The sequence below is a fragment of the Argopecten irradians genome, chromosome 10, assembly GCF_041381155.1.
Source record: "Argopecten irradians isolate NY chromosome 10, Ai_NY, whole genome shotgun sequence".
In the NCBI taxonomy this organism is placed as follows: domain Eukaryota; kingdom Metazoa; phylum Mollusca; class Bivalvia; order Pectinida; family Pectinidae; genus Argopecten; species Argopecten irradians.
The window spans coordinates 9,340,434-9,352,833 of NC_091143.1; the positions used below are offsets into that span (position 1 = coordinate 9,340,434).

The 12,400-nt window shown below is 34.2% G+C and overlaps 1 protein-coding gene across 1 annotated transcript; it reads left to right on the forward strand.

Moving 5' to 3' along the window:
• The first annotated feature begins 757 nt into the window (after positions 1–757).
• LOC138333062 (adenylate kinase isoenzyme 6-like) lies at positions 758–7,795 on the forward strand. The gene is made up of 4 exons (XM_069281175.1): positions 758–843; positions 4,558–4,709; positions 6,551–6,696; positions 7,591–7,795. Exons 1-4 carry the CDS (start codon positions 804–806, stop codon positions 7,775–7,777), a joined length of 525 nt encoding a protein of 174 aa, XP_069137276.1. The 5' UTR covers positions 758–803; the 3' UTR covers positions 7,778–7,795.
• Positions 7,796–12,400: the final 4,605 nt, after the last annotated feature.

Sequence of the window (12,400 nt, forward strand, 5' to 3'; positions counted from 1 at the left end):
GCATTGGTGTTGGTATGCAAATTAAAGCCCGGGCGGTCTTATATCTACAAATAACAAGATTACGGCTCTTCACTGAGGTTAGGTTGCGAGATCGCGAATTTCGCGAACCCGTACTTCTTTCGTTTTTCAATGTTTTCATGCTATTTTTGGTCTAAATTATTAATACGTTAGTTATCTATCTGTATACTATACTTTTAATGGTGTTTGAATGAAAATGAAAGCCCGGGCGGTCAATATGGATTCCCCGGGCGGTACCGGGCTTTGCCGGGCGGTGCCGGGCTGTGCCGGGCGGTACCGGGCAGTACCGGGCGGTACCGGGCTGTAATTAGTACGTTCCGTTTACTTCCGCTTTCGATTTTAAACTTCCGGTAAGTGTGTCGAAATCTTGTACGCTTGACTCAAACTCGCCTTAATGTCAGGTTACCGAGTATTAAATATTGAGTTTTTATAATATCTAAATCAAAATACGATACATATTATAACCAACAATATTGTATAATCACATTTCCAAAATGCAAGTAAAAAAGAAAGATATTTATATATCTTATGTCATTTTATAAAAAATAATGGTACTGGATTGTTCAAGTTGAACACTGGAAGGATTAAATGGATATTTTATCTATTTTTTTCTATTTTATTGTTTTGTGTAAATCATTTTTCTATCGGCAGCTAATTTTTTAGATATTTTTGTTTTGTGTTTAAACTCGTTTTATTGAATTTTTGTATTTAATCTAAAAATAATCGAAGCCGATCCGGAACTGGGATGAGCGTACGAGTCCCATTTTCACGTCGTACAAAACAACATGGCGGCGAGAGCACATGGTCCGAATATTTTGATAACAGGTAACACGTTTTTATAAAGAACGTGGCTATTTTGACAATCATAACACATATGTTGATAAATGTTTTTCCTCGTTAACCTCGCATGAGTTGTCGTACACGAGAAAATGGTTGATATTTTGATAGGATTTAGATATATATGATACATGTACACACAGGCGTCTGCATCTGGTTTTGGAAAAATTAAACATCATACCCCTACTATATGTTCATAGATATAGTAGTGGTAGGTTATCATATTTTTATCAAACCAGAAGCAGACGCCTGTGATGTACAGTACAGCATGAAAATTGATATGTGGTGTCGATGTAACATGTACTTGTGTACATTCTTTTTATTTTAGAATTCGCATTGGGTACATACAAGTTGTACTACAATATTCTTTAGAAATGCTAAAATTTGAACATTTCATTTTGTTTGACATTACTTACATGTATCAGAAACATACATACATGTACATAGAGATTGGCAACTCTGCAATTTTAACGATTGGCAGAGGTACCTCTGTATTACTCCAACAATGTTAGAGGTATAGCACGACGAGACACTTTTGATTGCACATCAGAATTTTCTCAATATCGAGATCTAATATTATTGGATTACCTCTGTATGTGTTCAGGGTTTTTAAATATACTTTTAAATAAGTATATATACAGGAGAATAACTTTGATATTTTACAAAAATTCAGTAATTTTCAGATGGTTTGAGTAAGATCTTGGAAAAAAAAATATTTGAACTTATATACGAACAAAACAAAATGCACTTTCGGTTTTGAATTGATGATTATTGAAAAACCAGGTAAAATTGGTAATTTTCAAACTTTCAAAAATCATATTAAATCATATTAATCGGGACAATTGGTCATATCAAACCATGATTTAATTTTTAAACTTTGTTTTGATGCAGAAATATCTTGTTTAAAATAATACTCTTAAAAGTAGTTAGCCAAGGGAAAATGCCCATAAACCGGAGTTCCTGCTGCCTGTCAACAAAGATAAAGAAGGAGTTATATATGTTTCTGCATGTATGTACACGACTACAAATAGAATCTTGAGTAACGATAGATCTGCAATGTATTTAATTTTCGGTCTTGTATTTGGGAACTTATTTGTAGTAATCACTGCTAATGAATATTTTGTCTATACTTATAAACAATACATACATGTACTTGTATACTAGTATGTATCTTCAGACAGAACCTCATGTCCCTGTGGACTGTATTAAAAGTATTAACACTTATATAATTTTGCGCAAAGCCTATCTGAAAGTGCAGCAATTAATCCATTCTTTTGTTTGCTGTTTTTTTAAACTGTTACTGAATAGTAAAATAAATAATGAGTTATTAAAGAGTCCCCTAACTCAACAATTGAACTCTTCTCTTATCAATATCGATATTCTGTGTTTTATTCTTTACTTATTGCTTATTGTGCGCATTGACTTTCTGTACTTCTAGAAAATATTTTTATATTAGAATCATAGCCTTCTTGAATTACTGGTATTGACTTTATACCAAGAAAAACAATATTAATCATGATAGGACACTTCTACTTTCACTTTGTAAAAAAATACGTGACTGCTGCTACAAAATATATCTCAACGTTATTCTCCTTTGCCAGGCGAAAAATTCCGAAGCAAATCGTCACATAAAACAGCTTTAAAGTTAAGATATAAAGCAGTTAAGATTCAGGACAAAATGTAAATGTAAGATTCAGGTAAGAATAAATTGGAAGGTGTACATTGTGTGGTATCTTTCACTTATGTTTTCATATTGAAATTTTTCAAAGTACGTGAGAGTGTGATTTCACATACTGTCTTGCGCATTAATGCTGGATCTTGTTGTGAGTTCCGTTTCTTGTTGATGACAAAGTTTTCCAACATATGGATGATTTACATAGATTAACATTACCAAGACACGTCTATCACAAGTGTTAGCTTCGAGAACAAGCCTTAGGCCCGTTTGCTCTCTATAAGTACATACAGTTAAGCAACACTGACCATGATTTGTATTTATCACCACAGTTAAATTTTTCCTCTTCCTCGACCCTTAATAACCAATGAAAATTGTTGCTTTTCATAGTCTATTTAGTGTTTATCAATAATGAATTGCTGATAAATCATTTCAGTTTAGGTACCAGATTTGTTGATAAAATATTGGGAGTGAAACCAATAACTTCTAACACATGTATACATGTATACATGTATGAACAAATTCAGCTCTATCAGATATCATAATGGGTCCAGGAAACAACATATCTATGAATATGTGAATATACATGTACTAAAATATGCAAAAAATAAAATATAACAACAGTGACAAATACTATAATGTCCATTTGAACCTACATGTAAATGACCTTACAATTGTAGCCATTGATGGCCTGTAAAATTAATCATAATTTATATATTTACTAGTTAGCAAATCAATTCTTGAAATTGTTACACATGTACTTTACATTATCTACTGTTGTAGCAGAAAAGATATCACCTTCAGAAAAGTTAATCAGAAGGTGACATCTTTTCTGCTACAACAGAAGCTAATTATACTTTTCATCAATGTTGAAAAAAATCCTGTTGTAAGTTATGCAGAGACAGGACTAAATCGAGGTCAAGATGAGCAATAATGATTCAGAGACTTTTGACAAAAATCAAATAAATATTGAACATCGCTAGGTGGGTCCCATTTAATGATTTAGTAAAAAAAAAACGGAAGTTAGCCGACATTGTAATGTTGCTGCCGAGAACTTCATGTGATTTCATGTAAATATGTAAGGTCTGTCCGAAATCTTCCGAGAACGGGTCATGAACTTTCCGACTTCCGTTCGGCAATAATTGTAACTTCTAGATCTATGGCAACCAGTTTTAAAATGTTTACAAGTAACTTAGTATCGACTTTCAACAACTGCTGTACCAAAGTTATTAAGAAATCATTATAATACTCTTTGATCTTACTTTATTTCAGCTAAATCTACAAATACTAACAAAATTGGGGTTCAAATTTAATTTGACTTTTTGTTGATAGTTAGTATAGTGTGGCTTTAAGAGTATGGTAGTTACATGTAGTGTGCAGGCTTTAAGTGTACTGTTCAATAATGATGACTTAATGGTAGTTACATGTAGTGTGCAGGCTTTAAGTGTACTGTTCAATAATGATGACTTAATGGTAGTTACATGTAGTGTGCAGGCTTTAAGTGTACTGTTCAATAATGATGACTGTTCAATAATGATGACTTAATGGTAGTTACATGTAGTGTGCAGGCTTTAAGTGTACTGTTCAATAATGATGACTTAATGGTAGTTACATGTAGTGTGCAGGCTTTAAGTGTACTGTTCAATAATGATGACTTAATGGTGGTTACATGTAGTGTGCAGGCTTTAAGTGTACTGTTCAATAATGATGACTTAATGGTAGTTACATGTAGTGTGCAGGCTTTAAGTGTACTGTTCAATAATGATGACTTAATGGTAGTTACATGTAGTGTGCAGGCTTTAAGTGTACTGTTCAATAATGATGACTTAATGGTAGTTACATGTAGTGTGCAGGCTTTAAGTGTACTGTTCAATAATGATGACTTAATGGTAGTTACATGTAGTGTGCAGGCTTTAAGTGTACTGTTCAATAATGATGACTTAATGGTAGTTACATGTAGTGTGCAGGCTTTAAGTGTACTGTTCAATAATGATGACTTTCAATTTGATATGTTTTGTTTGTTTGTGTAGGTACCCCTGGTACAGGAAAGTCCACACTGGCAGCTGAAATATGTCAGAGAGCAGCGTTAAACTATTTAAATATTGGAGAAGTAGCTAAGCAAGGAGACCTGTATGAGGGATGGGACCATGTGTACGACTGCCAGATGATAGACGAAGACAGGGTCGGTTTTACAATCTTTCTCCTTTTCTATTGTACATAATACTCAGTTAGGTAGCTAGGGAAGGGGTGGAGAAATGCAGTGACATGAGTATTCATAAACCAATTAGGTACAGACAATTTGATATAAAAATAGGTATGTTTGGTTTGGGTTTGTTTGTTTTGAATATGATTTAAATGTCCTTTTAACTACCAGTGTCATCCAAGGATGTGCCAGGTTTATAGGTGGAGGGAAACCTGATCATCATAAGTACAAAGCCATCTCTATACAAGTCTTGTTAAAAAACTTTTCTCCATATTCCTTCTTTACATATGATGAATTCTGTAATAGTCATTGTGCAATAATTAATTACCTTCAGTATCATGGACTTATATCTAACATTAAAAAGTATCTGAAAAATTTAGATGTAGATTTTAATGTACCAAATCAAAAATGATTTTACCCAATTATTCCTTTTAACCTTGAACATTGAATTAATATTGAAAAATAATGGTGCAGTCCATAGTTTACAGATCGAGTGCTAGTTAATAATTGCTACAACTGGATAACATAAATGGCGTTTATATTTATAGTTGACAGTTTAATACATTCAAACGAAGACAGATAACCTGAAATAAAAAGAACAATATCTGACAATACATAGGGACACATAAATGTACCAGCTATTATATTATATAGATTTATACTGTAAAGTAATAGATATATATACAAGTATTTATTTATTATATAACTATAGTAAATTCTATTTTAGTTTCAGAGTTATTACATTTAGTTTACAATCACTTTACCCTATACATTACCCCAACCTTAGGGACCACATGCGGTCCTTTGTGATACATATACATATCATAAAGGTTTATGGAAAAGTTATTTAAAGAAGTTCTAACAGAAAACTACAGTATAAAGTATATTAATTATATTGCATAATGAAGTATAAGTTAATTACTTTATTTCTAGTTATATATCAAATAAACATACCTTTCAGCACTATGGCTGTAAAGCACACATGTACACATTGCATGGAAAATAGGTACCGGACACAGACCACCTACAGCTGGAAGCCTGTACCACCTACAGCTGGAAGCCTGTACAGGCTTCCAGCTGTAGGTGGTCTGTGTCCGGTACCTATTTTCCATGTAATGTGTGGACACGCTTCCACCAGGGTGGGCATGCACATGCAAGGACAGGGTCATGCAGGGTCAATGTGACACACTCAACCAATCCATTCACTCACCTCTCATACGTCATCATAACAACTTACATACACACAGATTTACATGTACAGGACATTACAATTGACACAGGAACATGTAAATTCAGACAATACACAGCGCATGTAGTTTCAACACCTAATATAATACGAAATTATATACAAAGTGAATTCAAACACCGTGACACAGCTTTTGTTAAAAAAAAAGGGGGGGGGAAGTTCAGAGTACCCAGAGAAAACCTGGCAACTGGCCCATCTGGAATTTGAATTTGTAAGGTGGAGGGCTTGTAACATGTCAAGACATCTTAATCACTCCCACCATATCTCCCGGGAGCCCCCACTAGAGTAGGTTTGTTTGTTTGTTTGTTTTTTTCAAAAAGGAGAGAGTTATATGTACATATTTTGAAAAAGTAAAAATTATATGTATAAATAACCCTTGTGAATTTTGTTATTTTCCCTGAACTTTAGTTTGCTACTGGAATGCATATGTCTATCTAACTGTAGATGGAGAGAGTACAATGCATGGTAACTACAGTAACGGTGAACTAATCTACAGGTATTCTTTTGATTCTGAGCTTAGGATTGTTATGTTGGTGTTTTAATTGTGGTACTATTTATTTATTGATGCTTACAGGTAATCGATGAGCTGGAGGACAGGATGGGGCAGGGAGGAAACATTGTCGACTACCACAGCTGTGAGTTCTTCCCTGAAAGGTGGTTTGATATTGTCTTTGTCCTCAGGACAGATAACTCCATCCTCTACGACAGATTAGAAAACAGGTACGTAACTTATAACATGTACTTACAGAAGCTTATATATGGGAAATGTAATGCACATTATTTCAGTGTTTCAATTTTGTTCTCTATATGCATATGATTTTAGTTAATTTCATTCAAAAATGACTTAACATACATACATGTGTAAAATGTTGGGTTTTCCTACAAAAGCGAAAAAAGAAGATTCTTTTCACACATGAAGATCCTTTAAGTCATCACCATTTGTGATTTTACAGGGATCAATCTAGCTCTGATTCATTACCGTTTATGGGTAAATTTCCCCTCAAGGAATGAATTCCCCTCAGGCCTAAAATTCCCCTGAAGATTTGAAAATTCCCCATTTGAAGCTAAAAAAATCACCGTTTTTGTAACACAATTTCCCCTTGACTTATTTTTCATTAATTTGTTTATACTTTTGTTCACAAATTTCTTCATATTTATCATATAGCTAATGCATATTTTATGATAAACTCAAATTTTTCATTATTGAGCTTAAAAATTTTGCTTTACTAAATCTAAAAATAAAATTTGTTGTTTTACAGTTATGTTTCGTCAAAATGAATATAATTTTGGATATAAATAAGATTCAAATTCCCCTATATTTTGCCAAACCTTTTCCCTATTTTGAAAAAAAGGTAGTTTCCCCCCAAACCTAGATTGATCCCTGTTTTATAAACTTCTAGACTCTCATCCCGATATTGACGACAGCAATTTTGTTACTCAACTTAGAGCAAATGTCAATGATGTGGATTTATATTCATGTATTGGACTTTAATATGATGTTTTAAATTATTTCAGACAATTGAACGGCTAGTTTATGACCTCAGTGGTTGCTTAGAAAAGTTTGGAAAGTTTTCTATGGTGTTATCAACTTATTTAATATGATTAATATTTCAGGGGTTACAAAGGAAAGAAATTAGAAGATAACATTCAGTGTGAGATATTCCAAACGATCTTAGAGGAAGCCAGAGACTCTTACAAAGAGGAAATTGTTCATGAACTGTTGAGTAACACACCAGAGGAATTGGAGGATAACTTAGAAAAAGTCTTATCCTGGATTGAGCATTGGAAGGTTACACACTAGTAAAATGTTGTTTTAAAATTTGGTGTTCTGTTTTGTATAATTGATAAAATTCTTTTAGAGGAAGAGAATATGATAATCTAAAATATCAGATACACATCAGTCATTATTTTATGATCATCTATATTTTAACAATTATTACCATGATAATTTGAGCATCACAAGGAAATCAAGGGAAGTAACTCTGATAGATCAGTTACAGAGAATTCTCCACTTTATGTGTTAGATAAAACCAAGTGTAGATGATCATGTTGTTATTGACAATGTAGTTTAACTTGCAACCAGCTTTTGTTCTTGCACTTTTTAAATGCTTCTAGATTTCGTTTAAAGTTTCATTATATAGTAAATAAAAAGATACTTTATTGAAACCAAACAAAAGGACACAAGTTATTACAACTCCTTATTAGTCCTATCAATTGCCCTTTGCCATCTTGAATTCCTACTATCAGAGTTCAATAAAAAAAATTAAAAAATACATTTCATCTTTCTGTAGAAGTGATCACATAGAAAACATGTCATGGAATCTAACAAACCTAATATTTTTTATTTTCATGCATAGGTTCCTCAAGGAACCTAGCTGTGCAGGCTGCCGACAGGCAGCCATCTTGGGTTTTGAAAGTTGAAGTTTGTTAACGCTATGTACAATGTACATGTACTCAAGGAATTTTTCTAAAATTCATGCATAGTTGAAGTTTGCCATTTTGGATTTTGAAAGTAAAAGTTTGTTGCTATTACATTTGTACGTCTAGGAAGTATTACACAGAAGGGATCAGTCTGATTTTTTTATGTAAGATCTCTATGGACCTTGGTTATGCATATTGCATATTGAGTTTGTTAAAGGGAACTTTCTTATTTCATATGTAGGTTTATCCTTGTTCCTATCAATTATCAATTGCATTTTGTATATAAAAAGGAAACAAAATGACTGATAATCAGTCGACTTGGATTTTTAGCTCACCTGGCCCAAAGGGCCGATGAGCTTCCTTCACTGCGCAGCGTCCGCATGGATGGAAGAGAAAAGATCCCTCTGTCAGACATAGATCATTTGGTGGGCGCCAAGATCCCCCTGGAAGCTCATGTTTCACAAAACAAAATATTAATTATATTGATAATTATATATAAAGAGGCTGATAGCATACAAATTGTAAACCTGTCATCAGCATTCAGATCGGGACGCAGCGTTCGTGATCCATCGTCTGTCCATAAATAATCGTTGTGTTTGCTATTTAAAGATCATCGAAGGAATCTTTACTGAAATTTCAAAAGGAGTTTCTCTGGGACCCAAGGTTTGCCAGTTGGATTTTGTGACCGATCTGAAATCAACACATATTTCATTTTCTCGATAAATGTACAATAGGATCAGACACAATATACTTAGTTGAAGATTCAAGCTTTATTTTATTGTAGTGCCATTTATCTAATGAAAACAATTCAATAAAACATTAAACTGAGTCAGTAAAAATCAATATGACACCAACGTAATGTTTTAAGGAAAGGAGTTCTCATATATGGATGTGATATCAGAGAGAAAGGCCCTTTATGCTGTGTATGAAGGATAGGGATATTCCACATTTGGAGTAAATAAATCACGTTTTTGAACAAAGTCTAGGGGTTTACTTATTTATGAATACTTGAGTGCCATTTCGGGTGCATACACTGTGTGGTAATGACACTGGCGCTAGGTATCCTCTGAAGCGAGAGTAAGAAATTCAGGTTTTGAATTGAGGTCAGATTATCGCTTTTATTTGCATTTTGAGATTTTTTTTTGGATACTGACGTTTGGTACACGCGCTTTCGAATATATCGGTCAATATAAACGGTTTTCGAGAAGTGTCGCAAAAAATTGACATATAAACATGCCACCACATCAAGGAAGGTACATAATGTACCGATGTAACAAATGCTGGAAAAGAACTTTCCATCGCTCATAAATACATAATTTAGTATAACATAACTCTATTATGATATATAAGGGTAGATTCTCTGGAAAAATACTTCTCAGTCCGTCTCATGTATGTCAAAAGGCTCGTATGGCACACAGCGAAGGAGATGTATGGCTCATAGCAAATGTTTATCTCGGGAAGCGACAGTCTTACTTCTGTTCAAATCCTGATTCTCTTACCATCGCTTCTGGAGGTACTAGTTCCGCCGGATTACCATACGGTGGTATGTGAAAGAGTTGAACTGTATACTTTCTGCATGTTGTTTTTGGACGTTTTTCGTGGATACCAGAAAAAGGATAAGAGCGGTCTTTTTTATCAGCGTTTGTCTCCATACCTGTTCATCTCGTGAATGAATTATGTTCGTAATAAAATGTTTCCATGCTGTTTTTATATGAGTCTCGTGTTGTTCCAGTCGAAAGAAGTATTCTATGTTGTATTCTATCATAACACTGTGTATGTCCGATAAGAATATTCGCTATAAAATCCGAAAATCGTTGATCAAATAGTTGTTTCCATAAAAAATGTTCTTTCCCGGTTGAAAGTTTATTCCAAAATAGAAGCTTTGCTTGATCGATTTCGCATTTAATTGAGAGTGTAATCCTATAATGACGAGATCAATCGTTACAGTGTTTGGTGAACGTGAATCAAAACCTTGTATGCGACGAGCTGCCTTTCGTTGGAATCCTTCCATCGTTTAACGCTGTTGTCGACCACTTCCCCCATAGTTCTCGGACAAATAGTAGTGAGAGTAGTCTGACCCACCTTCATATCGTTTGACCAGTGGCTTATGTCATTTTTATACATTCCAATAGACACAAAACTGTTCAGTTTCTTACGATTCTTGTGTATAAATTCACTCATAATCACTTCAAAGATTTTCATGGAACGCGATGCCTGCGTATTTCTTTAATTATTTGGAATTTAATTTTCCCCGAGTGATATGTTGCAAGTGCCGTGATCAATTCTGTGACTTTAAGATCCAGTACTGTTGCACTCTTTTTCGAGTTGTAGGTCAACCTCATATACGAATTTGTCAGAAACAATATTTGGAATAATAACCTCTAAAGAATGACCGAGGAGAGTCTTAGAACAACGGATGGAATCGACACCAGTGGGGGCATGCAGCATTCACATCATTTTTGTTCATAACCGGAATCTTAATTGTTTTGGAAGAATCAATATTATTCATATCTCTAAACAATTCCTTGCACATATATCCATGACAACAAGGCCGCTTCTTTTCTTTGTCAGCATGCTTTAGACATTACTGAATCGCACAGCACGTACATGTATGCATTATATAGCCCCATCACTACATAATGTACAACTGATACTGTGGAGGATAATATGCTATAGGTAATTATATAACATACCCATGGCTGATTTGCTTTGTTGAGTGACAGAAGTTGAAAGCTGCCAGACATGTTAGTTATGTAGTGTTGTTAATATGTTTCAGCATTATTTAATTGCAACTGCGAAAGTAGCATATTTTGACGTTTTTCAAATAGTTTCCTATTACATGTACAACTTGCAGAAAATGGGTCTCGTCACGTGTGGTTATATATTCATATACCTAATCGAAAATTGTAGATAGGAACTAATATTTTTAATGTTCCACCATTTAAATTTGACTAGACTTTTGGAATTGTTTTAAGGGCAGCGTGTTCCCTATATAACGAGTGAAATAAATTCTTTTGAAATTAGATTGAGGTTATTAATAAAATGACTGGACTAAACTGCCTTATGGGCAATATGATGAACTCAATAAGAGCTACTCATGTGAACTTCTCAATCTATATGATATAAGTATATGTTTAATCGTGGTCCTTTGTCACCATCTGGTATGCGAGCACGTGTGGCAGTTTTCATAGAGATTTGTTAGGTTTCTTTATTCTTCTGGAACGCTGCTCTTATTGTTCATATATTTTAAAGTAATTTGATTTATTTCGAGTTTCATATTGTTTCCAGTTTAGTGTAGTGTCAGTGTTATCGAAACCGGTTGTTCGTTTCCAAAAAAAAATGACTTGTGGGGCTCTGCTTGGTTTTGCTGTAATTTTATTTTTTAATAAATGTGATAAAACTAATATTACAATCAACTGGAAATAAACTTCACCCCCGTTTTAGGCCCCGTGTAATTGTTGGTCAGTACCCTGACAAGCCGTGGACAGTGACATTGACTTCCCGTGTTTATGACCGTCGAGGGTAGATCGGGTTTCCTTCGTAAAAAGGGAGCAGGCCTTTTCTCTAAGTGTTTTGTGGAGATTATCTAAACTGAATGTAAAGGAAATCTGACAATTGTATGGATTGATAAGCATGTGTAGAAGTCTAGACTGGCCGTCAGGCTCTTCACCAGTTCGTGTAATTATTGTTCAGGTTTAGCCAGATTTTATCATACAAGCCTTCATTTCAAAGCTTAATTATATATTGATAATTTTTAATATCCTAGCGACAGGGGGTCCATGCGATGTTTGTCGTTTGTCTCTGAAGCCGTTCTATCCTCCATTATACGTATGTAACATACAGATAACAGAATGACACCAAACGATCGCTATAAATCGCCATCCCATCATTGTAACGTGCGTATGTTCATAGAGGCAAAATGTATCATCGACACCAGCATAGCACGCATTTCCTACAATAATTTACAGAGTAGTATAACTACCAGTGACGGAATCAGCATGCC

Excerpts from the sequence above, each read along its gene's own strand:
- LOC138333062 (XM_069281175.1), top strand. The coding sequence starts at position 804 with ATGGCGGCGAGAGCACATGGTCCGAATATTTTGATAACAG. Across the intron at positions 844-4,557 it reads TCCGAATATTTTGATAACAG|GTACCCCTGGTACAGGAAAG; the intron begins GTAACACGTTTT and ends TTGTTTGTGTAG. Across the intron at positions 4,710-6,550 it reads AGATGATAGACGAAGACAGG|GTAATCGATGAGCTGGAGGA; the intron begins GTCGGTTTTACA and ends TGATGCTTACAG.